The 17,274-nt window shown below is 41.2% G+C and overlaps 1 protein-coding gene across 2 annotated transcripts; it reads left to right on the forward strand.

The window, feature by feature from the left end:
* The first annotated feature begins 1,238 nt into the window (after nt 1–1,238).
* Nucleotides 1,239–17,272, forward strand: clasrp (CLK4-associating serine/arginine rich protein). Of its 2 annotated transcripts, XM_003454810.5 has the most exons (21): nt 1,239–1,391; nt 2,669–2,808; nt 3,179–3,276; nt 3,368–3,469; nt 5,794–5,873; nt 6,031–6,115; nt 6,207–6,343; nt 6,986–7,082; nt 8,153–8,231; nt 8,314–8,387; nt 8,468–8,509; nt 8,608–8,796; nt 9,143–9,478; nt 9,557–9,742; nt 10,799–10,838; nt 13,478–13,538; nt 13,703–13,761; nt 13,856–13,902; nt 13,984–14,069; nt 14,310–14,334; nt 16,197–17,272. In XM_003454810.5, exons 2-21 carry the CDS (start codon nt 2,710–2,712, stop codon nt 16,237–16,239), a joined length of 1,965 nt encoding a protein of 654 aa, XP_003454858.1. In that variant the 5' UTR covers nt 1,239–1,391; nt 2,669–2,709; the 3' UTR covers nt 16,240–17,272. The 2 variants fall into 2 exon arrangements, 1 of the variants encoding a protein (XP_003454858.1); XR_002056384.2 differs by lacking the exons at nt 14,310–14,334; nt 16,197–17,272 and having other exon boundaries at nt 10,799–10,842; nt 13,984–14,046.
* Nucleotides 17,273–17,274: the final 2 nt, after the last annotated feature.

Genomic DNA, 17,274 nt, shown 5'->3' on the forward strand with positions numbered 1-17,274 from the left:
TTCAGCTCCTTTCTGACTCTGTGACAAATATCAGCATGAGATAAATAAGAGGAGTTAAAGATTCTTTATTATCATTTTGCAGTCACATAACGAAATGCTGCGTGGTAGCTCTCAGCTTAAAACACAGGCAGACACACAATGAATAAATACACATAACAGGGAAAGGTAATAATGTAGATACCTGATGTAAAGTTCAGCTGTGCAGTGGATGCCTTGGTCTTTTAATGCATGCGATGTGTGCGTGTGTGTGTGTGTGTATGTATGAAAATCAGCAACTCCAGAAGAGTTGATTTATACAGAAAAATGTGGTAGTTCAAATGAATATAAGAGATCTCCTTTAAGGATTTATTTTAGTGCCCATCCACATGTGCAGCTGATGCACTGACCCAAGGACACCTGGGTTTGTATTTCTGACAGGGATTCAGGAGAGCTTGACAACAAATACAAGAAAAACTAGAGCTTAAACGCTGAGTGACTCTCACTAGAGCAGCATTGATACATGTCCTTGTGCACATAAAGTAGTCATAGACTGGTACAGGGGCATAATACTTTGTAGAAAGAAAGATTAATTTAATTATTTTTAGCTGGATTACCACAAATGTTTTCACACACAGTTTGCCAATTCCTTGCAAGTGTCTCTATTTAACTGTGATAGCTTCAAATGTGCATATTTCCTGTCTAACAGGGACATCTTGTGGCCAAATACGGTGCACAACCTTAAAAACCACTGAGCCGTTTTTCATACTGAGTTATTATGTAACTTTCATTACGAAGCCAACAGATAATGTAAATAATATGCACAAACTTTCTTTCAAAATAAAACACATATATTATCCTGTTTAAGTTTAAGGAAGGCTTTTCGGAAAGACTCATCTTTGTGTTGGCATAAGGTACTGTTCAGTTTCAGCAATAAAAAGAACTACATTTATTCAAACTTTTAATTATCATAGCAAAGTATAAACTATATCTAAAAAGCCCAATTTAATCAATCTACATATCTATTCATAATTTTTCAAAAGGACACCGAGCATTGTATTAAAACCATCTGTGAATTTAAAAAAAAAGAAGAAGAAGAAAGCTGTCAAAATGTTTTTTTTATTTGTGATGCTTTGCATAGAATCTCCTCTGACTCTGGTCTGAGTTATCTGCTGTGAAGGTAGAAGTGGCGATTATTGTTTACTGTGTTTTATAATAAGGAGAATTTTTTTCAAAAGTATCTTCCCATTAATGTTACATACACACGCCTCCCCGCAGCGCCCTCACAGGCCAGAGTCGGTACTGCAGCCTGTTATATATATGCGAAGGAGGCGTGTGGTTACGCTCCACTCCGCTAACATCGCTTTTGGCCAACTGAAAACAACCCGTGTGTGTGTTGGCGATTAGTAAAACAGGTACACTGTGAGAATTTAGACCGCGCTGAGTACCCTGTACGGCCGTATGTGTAGTTTTCAGTGTTTCGTAGCTGCTTTTTTGACCACTGTTCCCAACGTCTTTGCAGATCAGCTAAGCTAGGCTAGTTGTGATGCTAACTGGTATTAAAAAGGCCCGGGCTGCATGCGCAGTCAGGCCCGTGTGTATGCTAACAAACTCCTACATCACTTTGATAACACGGATTTTTTTTAGCACCCGGCTGAATCTGAACGCTGAAAGTGGGGCGTAGACGGGTTAAAATAACCGTTTTAGAGGACAAACAGCGTTGTAATGTAACCGTATTAACTACGTAAATACTGGATAGAAAGCTATGTTAGCTTTTTAGCTTCAGACTGTTTAGCTACTGCTGTAAATTAAAAGTGTGTTTAGTGGTAGAAGATGCAGAGGTGACACCTTGATTCACAGTTACTGTAATTTCTGTGATGTACCAAAATCACATTTTAGGTGTTTGTTTTTTCCAGTGAAATTCATTTTATTTATTTTTTAAAAATATAAATCGGAGTATATTTGCTGTATTTGCTTGTTTGTGTTATTTCATTAATGTCCCTGTTTTAGCAAAATTGAGGACGAGGAATCTGCTATAGAAAAATATAATCCTGTCATTACTGCGGATATGAGCTTCGTCAAACACTCCGAGAAATGCATTGGAAGTGTATACACTGATGCAAATGAATGGCAAACGTATACCTTTTAGGTTTCGTTACACTGAATTTCCCTCACATGTCTAACATGACGTGTCACAACTTCAGTTTTAGGAAGTGACCAATATGCCTCAGTTTACTTATGAATAGACAGGCTACAAATATTTTGTGCATTCATGGCCGTTTAATCTCGGTATATGTCTGTTGTCTTGCTAGAAATTTAGACGTCACTGCGTGCCTTAGGTTGTCAAGTGTTTAACAAGGAATGTAGGTAACTATTGCATTACAACATTGCCTGTGTTTAGTGTGAAGCTTAAGACTGGGAATTTTCAGTAGTCTTGAGTGTTGATAGTGTGTTTGCAGATGTGCTGGTTGCACTCTGTAGTTGGTTCTGATCAGAGATATCAACTGTAATATGTAAGAGATACTTTCTGTCTGTATGTCAGTGACATGATGTGGAGTTCAGAGCTCTTGAAGTGCTCAGTTTATAAAGTCCACTATTTATTTATTTTTATTTATTTATTTTTCTTGCCTCTAACACCCTTAATCTCACTTTCCCCTGTCTCCCATGATTCTTGCTTGTTTGCCCTGAGTAGCAGCCGTGCCCCGCCGCGCCCCCACCCCTAGCGGAGCCGTCATGTGGCAGGAGGCCCGCAAACATGAGCGCAAGCTCCGTGGCATGATGGTAGACTACAAACGGCGAGGCGAGCGCCGGCGAGAGTACTATGAGAAGATAGTAAGAAACTTTATCATGTTGCATTGCCACAGTGTACCACCGGGTAGGAGTGAGCAGGTCTGGCCTGAACACTCTTACTGCAGGATTTTTAAAAAAGAAGAAAAGATTTGAGCAAGTTTATACCCAGTTATGTGGGTCCAAACTTTGTGGTATTTTTAAAAACATATGCATATAGTTGACACAGCTTTCAGTTATCCTCATTGCATCAATGAACCAGTTACTGTTTACAAAAAAAAAGTGTCAAGTTTTAGAAGTTAATTTCTATGGTTGTTGGTTTCAGTTTAATTAAAGTGCTGTGCAGTGTAACATTTCATAGTTTTAGATATTAATCAATGCATTGTATTCTTACGGTTTCATTTTCTTTTGACAGAAAAAAGATCCTGCTCAGTTTCTTCAAGTTCACGGTCGAGCCTACAAAATCCACCTGGATCCAGCTGTGGCACTGGCCGCAGAGAGCCCTGCAAACATGTGAGGAAAATCACAAAATCGACACATAATAAGAGATGAGCCACACCACAGAGCTTATGATCACATGTTGCCTCCTTTCTGTTGTCTGAAGGATGCCTTGGCAAGGAGATGCCAACAACATGATTGACAGGTTTGATGTAAGGGCTCACCTGGACTACATCCCCACCTACACGCCACCTCTGCTCACCACATCGTAAGTCTGAAAGTACTTAAAGCCACATTTTTAACATGGAACCCACGTTGTGTGAACATTTTATTGGTTATTTATTTACTTTTTCGTTGTATGATTCTACATGGGACAGTTGTGAGGAGATCATCACACATTCACCATATATTGTTGTACATATGCTGTACAGATTATGTATTCAACAGTTAAGATAGTTCATCAAAGAGGGCTTTCAAAAAATAACCAGTCATAATTTGGTATGGATTATGTTTTCAGTTTGTTATTTTTTGTTTTGTTTTGATTTGATTTGATTTGATATACCTTTATTAGTCCCACAAGGGGAAATTTCTTGTTAAGGCTGCCGACCTATTGCGCGCAATGGCGGCGCCATCTTACCCTCCGACCATACATACATTACACAAAAACATCACATGGGGAAGACAGGTCAGAGAGGTATAACAATGGAAAATGCACCACATGAGGAAAGATCAGGAGAAAAAAATAACTCCCCCCAGACTGAGCTCCAATGGGGAGATCAGATTGAGAGCAGAAAAAAAACACCTCTGCACATAGCACATGAAAAAACTCTTAATACACCAAAGTTTGTTTTTAATTATGTGGAAACATTTGCTCTTGTATGAGGTTGAGCTGATCTGACTTTAGTCGTCAAAGGAGATGGTGACCCCATTTTTTGTTTGTTTTAAGAAAAAAACCCAAAACAGGTCATTTTGTCACCTGCAAAATAGGCTAGTTTAATTACTTATATTATAATTTCTATAATAATAAAGCTAAAACACCTGCTGCAGTAGTCTGTAGTAGTAGATTTATGTTTTATTCCATTTCTCTAAATTGGGAAGCAGTTTGCAACTAGATGGATGTTTTATTGTCCATATTTAAAATTCGACTTTGACTCTACAAGCACAGCTTTAGTGCTTCTGGTGACCCGCTCCTAAGACAGTGGCAGGTGGGGGCTTTGACTAGGGCAGTACATCTGTCCAAACTGTAACGCAGGTGTCCTAAGGTGAGCTCAGGGAGGACAGAAACCACCTGTGGAGCAGAAGGGCAACAGCTTGCATGACCTTGATTCCCAGTATGAATACAGATTATTAAAATAGGTCCTCATGATCCTCCGGATTTCCTGGGTTTTAAACCTGTGGTCAGTAAGTGCTGGATTGTTGACCCGCTAATAGGAAAGTGAACTGATTTTTAGGCCGTTGTGAGACGTTTTAGTGTTTCCCTGCGGATGATGTGATGTTGTAGCAGTAATTCTGCTCAGTACGAGAGCAGTTGACATTATGTGTATGTCTTTGGCCAGTGGTGTGAAGCTGCCAGCTGCAGGATTGACTGAACACCTCTAAACAGGGGTGAAATAAGGTGTGAGCACAATCCTCAAATGCTGATCATAGCTGTGGTTAGTTTTACAGGTTCACTGTTTTCTAAACACAGGCACAGTCAGTCCATTTCAATAACAAGTGCCAAAAATAAACAGTGTTTGAAAACATTAACAAATCAACTTGTGGACTTGATTTAAACAGATTTTACACCTTGTGAAAGGAACTCCCAAAAGGCATGCGTGCTGCAACAGCATGATAGCAAATCTGGCCCTGATACTGTAGGCCTTTGGTTGGTTGCAGATAGCCGCCCATGGGGGTGAAGGAGAGCAGTTTGTGACTGGTCAGGCGGAATGCCAAATGATGGTCACCTCTCCCCAATCTTGGACTCGTGTTTGTGGAGAACTTGCTGCTAAATAACTTGTAAACATCCTGATTCATTTATCAACACACCACCAATGAGGAGACTTTATTGAAGATGGTTGCTGGGATGACCGGGTGGCTACTCTTAAAACTTTCTCTGATAAATACCCCTCCTATTACGTTATAATAATTTAAAAGACTAAAACTAACATTCAAAATGATAAAAACTAAACTAAAACTAAACATTTTCATAAAGTGAAAACTAATCTAAAGAATGCCAAGTGATTCTGTAAAGTGATGGAAAACTAAATAGAATTAAAGAATTAAAAACAAAATAAAATTTAATTTAAAAATGCTGTTTATAGCACGACTGTCTGTTTCGATCTTTATGTGTTGTAATGCTGATTACTTCACTGACTGCTTGTGCTGGTGCATTGAAACTTGTGGTAATAACCAAAGAGTGGCTTTTTAGTAAGACTTCTGGTTCTTACTCTGTGATAAAACACCTGCTGCTCAGTAATTGAACAGGTCATCTGTGAGATTGTATTTTTAGTCATCTTTCATGCTTGGTCAGGACACAAACCAGTTCAGTGTGGTGAGATTTGAGCATTCAGCGAGGTGTTTAATGTGACCAACAATCTTCTTTGTCTCATGCAGCACTCCAGAGCAGGAGATGGAGGAGAGAAAGTGTAACTATGAGCGCTACAGAGGCCTTGTACAGAATGACTTTGCCAACAGTGAGTGTTAACACACAAAATCTACATGACTATGTAATGCGCTTAATAGTGTTGCACCTGTATTCTTAATGTGACCATGGCAGTGTGTTGACCTGCTCTCAGTGGGTATATTTTGCAGTTGTGTTGTGCTCTTTAAATCCCTCCTGTCCTCCTGCAGTCTCTGAGGAGCAGTGTTTATACCAGATCTACCTGGATGAGCTCTATGGTGGTCTGCCCAAACCAAATGAGGATGAGAAGAAAAAGTATGAACTAAATTTTAAAGTGGTTCTTTATCACCACTGTGAAATCCAGTATTTTAAGTTGTTTTCATAAATCTTTCCTTGTGTTGTGCAGACTGGCTGAGAAGAAGGCCACCATTGGTTACACGTATGAAGACAGCACTGTAGCAGAGCCTGAGCCCCAGTCAGACAAAGAGGAAGACAATTCAGAAAACAGTGAATCCGAAGATGACGAAGGCATTCCAGATATCGGTGAGCATGTTTCACTGGAGTAATCTATGTGTTAGGGAAGTAAAATTCAGGAGATGACCAAATAAAACATTTAGAGGCACAGCTGTCCACAGAGAATGTGTTTGATCAGCTTTTCGTCTCTTGGATATGTGAGAGTTATTCCACAGAACGTTTCTCAGAAGAGACTAAAATCTGAAATTGTCAATTTGACTGTGCGAGCTGGATTTGTTACATCATTTAATGCAGTGCAGGCTTCAAATGGCCAGATACACATCTGTGTGGCTTCAGACTAACCCTGAAAATGGACTTCAGCGAAGGAGAAATGTCACATCCCAATGAGAAATTAATGCAGTTAAACCAAGCTATTTAACAGCATGTAAAACGCTAGTTATTGAGAAATAACACTAGTTATCTTACACTGTACCTGGAGAAGATTGTCTTTATAAAAGTGATCCACTCAGCTGGCACTGCTCAACTTTATTTTTCTCTTTTCTGCCAGGTTGCAGGTTTTTCTTGGTTATGTGATAATCGTGTTTTAAATGCTGTTAACCGACGATCTGATCTCAGATCAACAGTGTTCCTGTTTAATGCTTGGGTAAGAAATCGACTTGTTAAAAAATGGTGTGTGTGTGTGTGCGTGTGCGTGTGCGCGCGCACTTTCAGATGTGGAGGTTGATGTTGATGAGCTGAACCAGGAGCAGGTGATGGACCTGAACAAAATGGCAACGCCATATGGAATGGCTGAAGGAGACTTTGTCAGGTAACATGTCATTAATCACATCATGATGTCAGAGTCGAACCCAAAGCAAATTTCTGAAGAAAAACGACGCCCAGTGGTTCCTTAAATTTTAATTAGTGTCTTGACCAAAGTAGAGTTAATGTAGCTTTTTTAAAATTCAGTTTTTTTTTCTTTTCAGTTTTTTCAAGTTTTTAGTCTTTTTAAGTATAATTATATGGAGGGCATATCTCAGAGGTGAGATTTAGGAAAATCATTTTAGGTATTATAATAAGAAGAGAACTTTTTGAACGTTCAGTTGACTCAGTGTTTTAGACCAAAGTCTTATTAAACATGTCTGAATCTTTAGGGAAGTTGTGATAAATTTTACCAAAAAACTGTTTTCAGAAACAGTATTTATCTAAATATTTTTTCAAATGTAGTTGTTTTTTTGTTTGTTTGTTTGTTTTGTGGTTTAATTTTGTTAACTGTAATATCCTTGACCTCAAAGTTGATGTATTTGGGTTTTATTCATTTTAATTACAAGCTTCTGCAGTGTTTTAAGTTCAGCAGATACTGTAAAAATACACACAGTAAAAAAAAGGGTTTTTTTGGTTTGCTTTTAAATTGACTATTTAGAGGATCTCTTTCAAAATACGTTCTGTAGAGTAAAGACTAACTTTGAGCAAGATGTTTGTATTCTTGGACTCCAGTGGAGTAGCTTTGTATGGTTCACGGTGCAAAATGAGCTTTTTCATTTTTAATATTGTCTTAATTGGCTTTTGTGCAGCCCAACTAAACTAGCTGCTCTCCCGGGGGTAAAAAAAAACACTTTCTGAAGTTGAGCAATAAGAACAATTTAAGCCTGAGCCATTGCTCGTACAGCCACTCTTGTCATTGTTTGAAACCATGGCCATATTTAACGTGAGCATCTGACGTTAAAACATAAACCGTAATGAGTACACTGAGCTGTGACTCCGACACGAACGCATATATCTCGTGCTGTTAAACTGTGGAACATTGGGTTTCTTTTCTTCAAGTTGATGCGCTTTTGTGTTTAAATAGTTATTTTTGTGGTTTTTTGTAATGCTGTGATTGTGCTGCCCATTTGTCAGGATGTTGAGGAAAGACAAGGAAGAAGTGGAGGCCATCAAACATGCCAAAGCTCTGGAGGCGGAGAAGGCCATGTACTCTGTAAGACTAAATCTGCTGAGGGAAGTGTTTGTGTGGGTTGTGTTTACAGGTTTTATAATGTTTGTTTGCTTGATTGTCTCAGGGCCGCCGCTCTCGTAGACAGAGGAGGGAGTTTAGAGAGAAGAGGCTAAAAGGAAGACAAATCAGCCCTCCGAGGTAAATTGCGTTATTTTTCCTTAATGAACTTCACCGTACCTCAGAGCGTGGTTATGTTAACTCGCCCTTTCCTATCGCAGCTACGCCAGGAGAGACAGTCCAACGTATGATCCTTATAAACGGTGAGTTCACCCACTGATTTGTCCTTCCCACTTTCCTGATTGGTTGTCTGCTTCTGTGTGTCTTAACTACATTTTTTGGTTTTTCTGATCACTTTCAGGCCAGAGTCAGAGTCCAGCTCTGAGTCGCGGTCACGCTCACGTACTCCCGGTCCAGAGAAGATCACTTTCATCACCAGCTTCGGCGGCAGCGACGACGAAGCCGCGGCAGCACCGCAAACAGCTGCTCCTCACTCTGGCCACGCCCCTTCCAACTCGCAGCACTCTGCAGGTCATAGCAGGGGCTCCCGGTCGGTAACTTTCCCTCCTCCTGGCTTTTCTTCTTGCAGTCACTGTTAATTGAAATGACCGCGGCAGTTCATGCAGAAAGAATATCGATTGTTTTTGTGGTCGGAGAGGTGGATCAGTTTTCAGAGTATGTGACCAAATAATCACCGACTATCAAATAGGAACTATTGAACTGTGCATGCGCATAAAGAAAAATCTGATTGGGTACTTTTTAAAGCTGAAATCGGTTATCAAAATTTTTCTATAAATTAAACAACATATCACATTTAAAAGCAGAGAATATGATGTAATGATAGGCTAGGTGCTGGCCTGTATTTATACTGAAACACTGTGTCTCTGTTTATTCAGGAGACGAAGGTCATCCAGCAGCCACTCCCCTTCTTCCTCCTCGCGCTCCTCCTCTCGGTCCTCCTCTCGCTCATCCTCACATTCACGTCGACCCCGACGAGGACGCGGGGGAAGAGATGGGCGTCGATCCCGGAGTCGCTCGCGGTCAAGGCGGCGCTCTAGGTCCTACTCGCGAGGTAGAGGAGGGAACGGAGGATCGTGGAGGAGACGTGACCGGTCACGCTCCAACGACAGAGACAGAGAACGCGAGAGGGACAGAGAGCGAGAACGAGACCGGGATCGAGATAGGGACAGAGACAGGGATAGGAGACGATACTCGGCACGTAGAAGAACAAGGTTAGCCAAATCCGTAAGCAGTGCTCATGAACTGCCTAACAGAATTCTGTAGTTCAAGCCCTTTTGTCTTTCTATCAGGTCCCGCTCGAGCTCACGTCAGGGCGGCAGCTCGAGGCGAGGGGGTCGGAGCAGTGGAGGACATCGTCGTGGTGACAGCGGCAGCCGCAGTCCCTCACGAACCCCTAGCCGCCCTCGCCGTAGCCCATCCCCTGCCCACAGAGGGGCCCAGCCTGCTACCATTGCCATCTCTGACAAGTTAAGAAAGTAAGAAGACCCTAAAACACTGTAACACAGTGCAAAAATGTATATAATCAATATTATAGAAAGATCGGTGTCTTTAATGTCCAAAATAAAAGTTCCCTGACCTTGTGAGAAATCTGGAAATATTCTGCCGATCATCCAAACCATTAATCACACATCAATGAGACTAAGTGTCTCTGGCCTTGTGTCGTCACAGATCCAGTTTGGGCTTCTGATGATTTTTTTAGTGGAGTATAATTCTTCATTACCGCCTCTCCAGTTTAACTTTTTCCTCACGAAATGATCAGAACAGGAGTGAGATCCATTTAAGAGACAAAAGAGAAATCTCTACACTTCATCAGCTGTCATGTAAATATTTCCTGGTTATTTAAACATGTTTACAAAGACTTTAGTCACTGTGACTGACCTTTTGTGGCCTGACTGCTATATATTGTTAGCCCACCAGGGGGCCTTACCCCACATTTTAGGAGATGTTGGTCTAAAAGGTGTATTTTTAGGCAAAATAGACATGTGCATTTCAGGCTGCTTAAATAAAAACCACCAACATTTTTCAACCTTTTACTGGTTTTTATCAAACTTTGTATTTTTCTCTGCTCTTTAAGAATGGTTGTCTCAGGAAAAGCAAACTTTCAACTCATAACTCATTAAATTGTCTAATCAAAAGCTGAATAGCAAGCTACTTGAGTTTAATGACACACAAGACAAATGGTTTGGAGATAAGCTGTGCTGTAAAGTGGAAATATAAGTAGTACCTTATTGCTTTCTGGCTGACATGTCTCTATTTACCGTCATCACTTTTCAGACTTAAGGCACCTGACTAGGCCTGTGCTGCACCAGTGAACAATAAATAAGTCCATAAATAAGAGTCTTAAAACAGTCAGTTTCAGTGTCACGAAGCCAGAACAATTTAACACCTGTTCTTTATTGCTTTTCGCGTTTAAAAGCCATCCTCACCCTTCAGCGTTACACCTGTTAGAAAGTCAGTATTTGCATATATAAATATGCCATCTTCGCCTCATCGTGTTGTGTTTTTGTGTCTTCTTCCTCTCCTCTCTCCAGGCCTGACACTTCGGGTGGTAAAGAGACGGGAGCTGCCAAAGTCAGTAAGAATTTGATCTAGCTGGGTTTCTTGCTAAAGCCTACGCCTCCCTCATCCCTGACAGGCTGACTTGGTTGTCCACCACACTGGGATGTAGAAGCCATTGTTGCCCACAGAGAACAGTTATTTTATTCTTATCCCTCTCCCCCTAAAGTGGACACGCACTGCAAATAACACTACAGTATTTTTACCAAATGTCTAAGTTAATGCTGCCATTTCTTTATGAAGTGAACTTTTATACAGCCTCTGAAGTCTTGATGATGATTTTAATCTTGGTGGTGGATGAATGTGTGCAGTTTCTAGAGGAGAGAGTGTGCAGTTATCTTTATGCATCTGTTTTTAGTCTAAAATAAACACACTGACACATCAAAGGTCTTGAGATGAAGAAGATCACTTCTTCCTCTTATGACAATCTATAAATCAGTAATGAACACGTGAATGACGAACATATAGATTAAAGAAATAGTCGGACACTTTTGAAAGTACAAATGGACACAAAGATCAAAACAACAATTGAGCGAATAAGCAGATTTCCTAAGTTTTCAAGCAATTCTCTTAAAGAGTAAATCAGCGAAACTGTTTTGTGAAATGTATTTCTGTCATGAACGACTTTTCTTCTCACTCTTTTCCTGGAAGAGAGGACGAAGTTTGAATACATCCCAACTGTCACAAAGTCAAATAGTGTACAAATTGTTATCAGCTCGTCTGTTGCCTGCAGCTTGTGACCTGCAGTTTTTCTTGCCTGGCCAGATTTGAACAGCCCAGCGAAGGGTGTGTCGTGACAAAACACCACTGGCCAACTTTTTAAACTCACCGGACCTGAACTCGCTCTTGTTTCACTTTCTGACCCTCTCTCCTCCTCCAGTCGTTGTTTTTCTTTCATCTCTCTGGCAGTGTTCGTACAGTTGCAAGAAAATCTTTGGGTTACCATGAGAATTATGAGGATTTCTGCATTAATTACTCATGGGGTCTGATTTCTTAAACAGTTAATGCCTTTCTTGAACACAATGAGCAGTCACTCATTTCAATAGTTGAATTTTCAACTGCAATATCCTTCATGTGTTTGTCATCGCTGCTTATGAGACAACACTGAGAGGGAATCTGGGCCTGTTCCTCTCTACATAACTGTTTGAGTTTGTCAGTATTTCTGCGATGTTTGTTTCCCCATTGGCATTGTTCCTTTGTGCAGGTGTGAACATGGTAATCACACTCCAGGTGTGGACTAAACAACCACATTGAGTCCCTTTGGAGGTGCAGATCCAGACAAACTCCAGAGAAGTTTGTGGGACCAGTTGCAAATTTGAGCTAAACGTCTTCCCGTAGCCAGGTGTGCTTTGCTTTCTGGGATGTAGCAGAGTAATGCAGACGTGCTCAGTACACAAACTGTAAAATATTACCCAGATAAACATGAATGTTAGGAGTAAACTCTGAGTTAACTGCTGCTCCAGAGCACAGCATTTTCTTACCATCTTAGACACGTGGCCAATACGCAGACTGAATGTTCTCACGTATTTTTTTTTTTTTTTTGTGATACTTTTTGGTTTGATTGGAGTTTTCTGTGTGTAAATAAACAAAACTCATCAACCAATTTGGACCAGGGTAAACTAACTTTAGGTGTGAAAATGCCCTCAAACAGCCCTCCCCAGATGGATTAAGGTCAGGACGATTCTGCCTTGGCTCGTCCAAACCTTGAATTTTCTTTGTCTTTGGTTCATTCTGTTCTTGGATTACCAGTCCTCTCCTTGTGGCTTTACATTTTCCAGTAAAACACTTCGTAATTTGTTGCTCTCCTTATGATCGCGAGGTGTCCAAAACCTGGGGTAACAAGTCAGCCTAAAGCATAATTGCGCCTCCACCGTGCTTCACAGGATGGTGTTCTGGTGTTTTGGGGTGTAGAGTCTGCAGAGTTGTGGTTTCCTGTGGGGTCACAATTAACCTTATGTCTACAACTTGGCAAAGAGTCCAGGGATTTTGTTGTTACCCTTGGGTGTTTTTCCCAGGACTATACTCTATATTCCTGATGCTATTTTTGCAGAGAGAGAATCGGCAGTTCTCAGTTTCCTCGATTTGGAGACGACCCTAACTTCAGTCTCACCTTATCAATTGGAACGCCTGATTCCAATTAACTTTGGAAGTAGTTTTCCCTGCCTGTACTCAGTGATTACCCAGGTTGTTTTAGATTTTTGAAATGCATAAAGATTGATCTTCATTTTGAAACCAATAAGTCCAAAAATCATAGTAATTCTAAAGTGTCCCCAAACTTTTTCTTGCAACTGTTTTTTTTTTGTTTTTTTTTTTAAATATATATTTGTGTTCATGTTGTTTTGATCCTGGCCTGTCTCTAAACTGTCCCACAGCAGTTGCAAGCTAGAGCAGCAGTTTGTCTCCCCACACACACACACACACGCACACGGAGCCTGTGTCTGTTGTTCCAACACACGAAATGTTTTCAATCACTTGTAATCTGTCACCCTTTTTATCTCCACCAGCTACTGTTCGTAAAGGTGATGGTATTGAATTTGTACAATAGCCCCGGTACCTCCCCCTCTCTCTAACACATGCGTGCACACCCACACACACTTCTTTTTGTTTTTTTCCGGCCATGAAAAGCTGTCCTAACACGTTTGTGTCACCTGCAGCCCAAGATGACCCCACAGGAACGGCTGAAGCTGAAAATGCAGAAGGCTCTCAACAAGCAGTGTGAGTGCAGCCGAGCAGATCGCATGTGTTTGTGGTCAGCGTGTGAATTAAGAATCAACACTGTGCACAACTTGAAACTGCTGAAGATTTTCTCATATTATGCAAAGTGAAAAAGATGATGAAGATCTGACTTAACTAAATAATTTCTTTTGTCTGATCTGCAGCCAAGGCGGATAAGAAAGCCGCTCAGGTGAAGATCCAGCAGCAGGAACACAAACGACAGGTGTGTGTCTGTGTGTGAGCATGTCTGAGGTTTAGTAAGACAGAAGCGTCTTTATCCTCCTATTTCCTCTTATTGCTGGTTGTTTACTTTACAGGAGCGAGAAGGCGAACTGCGAGCCATGGCACGCAAGATACGCATGAAGTAAGTCCGTGTTTGTGTGCCTAGCTGGACCGTTTGGTATTTGTGTGTCGCAACTTTCTGACCCTGGCGCTCTGCGTTTAGGGAGCGCGAGCGCCGTGAGAAAGAAAGGGACGAATGGGAAAGACAATACGGGCGACAGAGCCACTCGCCTTCTCCTTCCAAATATGGTAAGGCTTTAGGTTTTTGATTGACAGCAGCAACATGGCTCCTGTGTAATTAGAATGTGGCTTAATGAACACGCAGTGTTTGTTCTGCAGCCTTGCATACTCGCACAGAAGTAACCAAAATATTTAATCAGCTCAGGCTCTGATTTGCTGCCATCAGTTTCTGCTCTGCCAGTTTTATGGGCTTTAAGATGTTCTGGCATGCAGTTGTTTTTCATCGTGGCTCTGTCCTCTGTCCCTCAGGCCGAGAATACAACTCATACAGAAGGTATGTGAGAAGCCACAAGAATCTGCACAGCCACAAGGAAGCAGAATGAATTATGTCTTTTTTTTTCTTTCTCTCTGTCTCTCACATATATACACACACACACACACACACACACACACACACACACACACACACTGTCTCAAAGGCTCATCATCAGGCCTGCAGACACCGTGGTTACTTAAGCTATTTGTCTTCTCATCAGTTGCAAATTAGAGTACAGATTAGTGTTGAAAAGTCAGACTAAATGCAAAGAGGTCAATACCTTTTCAGGTAGTTTCTCTACAGGCACATGAGTACGTCCACAGAGCACTTTATTAGGAACACTACAAGCTCGTCTACCACTTGGAAAGTGAGTGGATCGATTCCTGACTCCCTCTGGCTATAAAGTGTGTAACTGAGTAGAAAAGCACCATTTAAGCACCAGTCCATTTGCCATTTTTACCATTTAATACTCAGTTCAGGGCTCCCTTTACTCTCCAAACAGCATCTGTCAGTGGGGCTGTGGATTCCACATCTTTGTGCCAACACTGAAGGTTCTAGTCCTTTCATCTCAACAGCATTGCATAATTTCTGTGTATTGGACAAACGTCCTGCTCAGCCACATCCCGACCGTGTTCAGCTGGCCTCGGATTTGGTAACTTTGGTGATTGTTGGTGTTTATTTTTTAATATCGTAGGGTCTCTACCTTACAGTATGAAGCACTTTTAGGCAACTGGTGTTGTGAATTGGTGCTATATGAATAAAATTTTTGAGTCTTTGGATTCATGTAAGGCCAAATTCTGACCTCTGAGAATCACCTTACAGTGCAGCTTTTTGCCCCATAAATACAACATTTGACAACCTCTCCTGCGCACTGACCAGTTTTGACACATCTGTATATATCAGTAAAGACCTGGTTTGATGACCATTAGCACAGTTGACTAACATCAGATGCATACCTTCATTTAGAGAGAGGGTACAGACTCAAGCCCAGGCCTCTGCAGTCACATCTGTAACCTTCATACATAGACGTGGGTAACGTGCTCAGTCTGTTGAGCTCCTTTTTGTGGTTATCTGACCTTTCACATTGGATCGCCATCATCTGTCCACAGATACCACTCTGTGTTTTTTGGCTTTATTGCCACTAGTAATCAGCATTGTGAGAAATATTCAAATCAGCCTCCGTGGGACCAACAGTCATGCCACAGTCGAAGTCCCTGAGAACAGCTGTTTCCTCATTACCTGCTGTTGACCTGAAACATGTTACACACTTCACTGCCGCCAAGTCAGTGGCCGATTGAGTGTCTGCTTGAATGAGCAGGTTTAAAAGTGTTTCTAATAAAGTGCTCAGGAAGTGTACTTTATGTTTATAACTTGAGATGATCGGTTTAGGTCTGAAGTGAAGGCTGATGAATGATTTTGGATGAACGTTGTACGGCCTGATGGTGAGATCTGTGTTATTGATGTCTGAGGCTTGTTTACTTCAGGGATGTTTATAAACTACGTGGACATAAATACTTATTTTAAATAAATAAAAGAACTTTGTGCTAAAATTTACTATTTTAATTGGTTTCTAAAACTCAGCTGGATATTTCAAAACCCCACCGACTGTGCTGTAGTGCTTGAGGTGCAGACACCAAAATTTAAAGGGTAATTTCCTTTGGCTGGGCTCCACCTCTTCACTGACTTTCTATGAAAGTCATTCAGGTAGTTGGTGTGTAATACTGCTAACGGGCAACAACTGAAGCTTACCCGCCTTGATGGAGCTGATAAGATGATCTTCACCAGATTAGAAACAAATTTTTAATCTCACACTAAAGCACAGGAGTCATATCTTTGTTTGTTACGCTGCTCTTTATACTGGGGTCTTTTCTTTTTTCCAGGAGGTCGCGGTCTCGATCGCGGAGTCCATCCTACAGATACTGAGCGGATGGCTGGACAGCAGTACATCGGTTTCGAGCACATACTATCCAACAACAGCCTACATACAACATGGAAACATGAAGAAATGACTGCTGGCTAACCAACCACAAATCTGCACCTGGATGTTCTCTGGTTTTGTTCCTGTGACACCTTCAGCCCTTTTCAGACATGGATTGTTTTATTCACACTGAAGGTCACACTGCTGCTTTCTGAGAACAATTGTGATGCCTGGCACCTGTAGCCTCAAACACTAAAGGTGTGTACTCACACTTGGCTACAGTGACTAAGAGTGGAATCTCTGTATGTGTGCTGCATGGTGCTTCCCCTTACACACAAGCTCAACATGCAGATTCCTGCTTTTCTTTTAAAGCAGAATTAAGTAAGAGAAGAATCTCTAAATATTCCCTAAACGTAGAAACTAATTTTTGATCGTGTGCAGGTTTCTGTGGTTCAGGCTTTAGTGAGGCGAACACCACAAAGATGCAGAAGGGCCATGTGCCTGTCTGTCCTTTCTAAAGCGACTGCATCAGTCGACCTGCTGTGATGAATGTGACGCAGAAGGCCGCTGTGTTCAGGTGAAGGATATGTCTGAAAAGGGCTCCAGTCACTAAATACAGTTAATTGGTTTAATTTCTCCTTGTAAAGACGGTCTTATCAAATAACAAACTCTGGTTTCTCCACTTCTGCATGCTCTCCCTCTCCGTTTCCCTTTCTGAACACTTCCTCTCAGCACGGAGACATTTGTATCTACTACTAAGCAATACCTGCAGTTTGTATCCTCCTCACATCACAGCCTCCTCCCACAGCTTCTTTTTTTAATATGAAAACATTAAACCGAAGAACATTTTAAACGCCTCCTGTGTGACCTGTCCATCTGAAATCACCTCACAGAAAGCCGATGAAGTCAAAGTCTCGATGCATTTATTAAAGTGGCTGCTCTTTTTGTACCGTCCTCAACCAGCTGTTGACAAAAGCAGAGAAGTCTTTGTTCTCAGTTATGTGGAATGTTAAATACAATAAAATTTACTTTGAATTACT

Source organism: Oreochromis niloticus, linkage group LG14, assembly GCF_001858045.2.
Source record: "Oreochromis niloticus isolate F11D_XX linkage group LG14, O_niloticus_UMD_NMBU, whole genome shotgun sequence".
NCBI lineage: Eukaryota > Metazoa > Chordata > Actinopteri > Cichliformes > Cichlidae > Oreochromis > Oreochromis niloticus.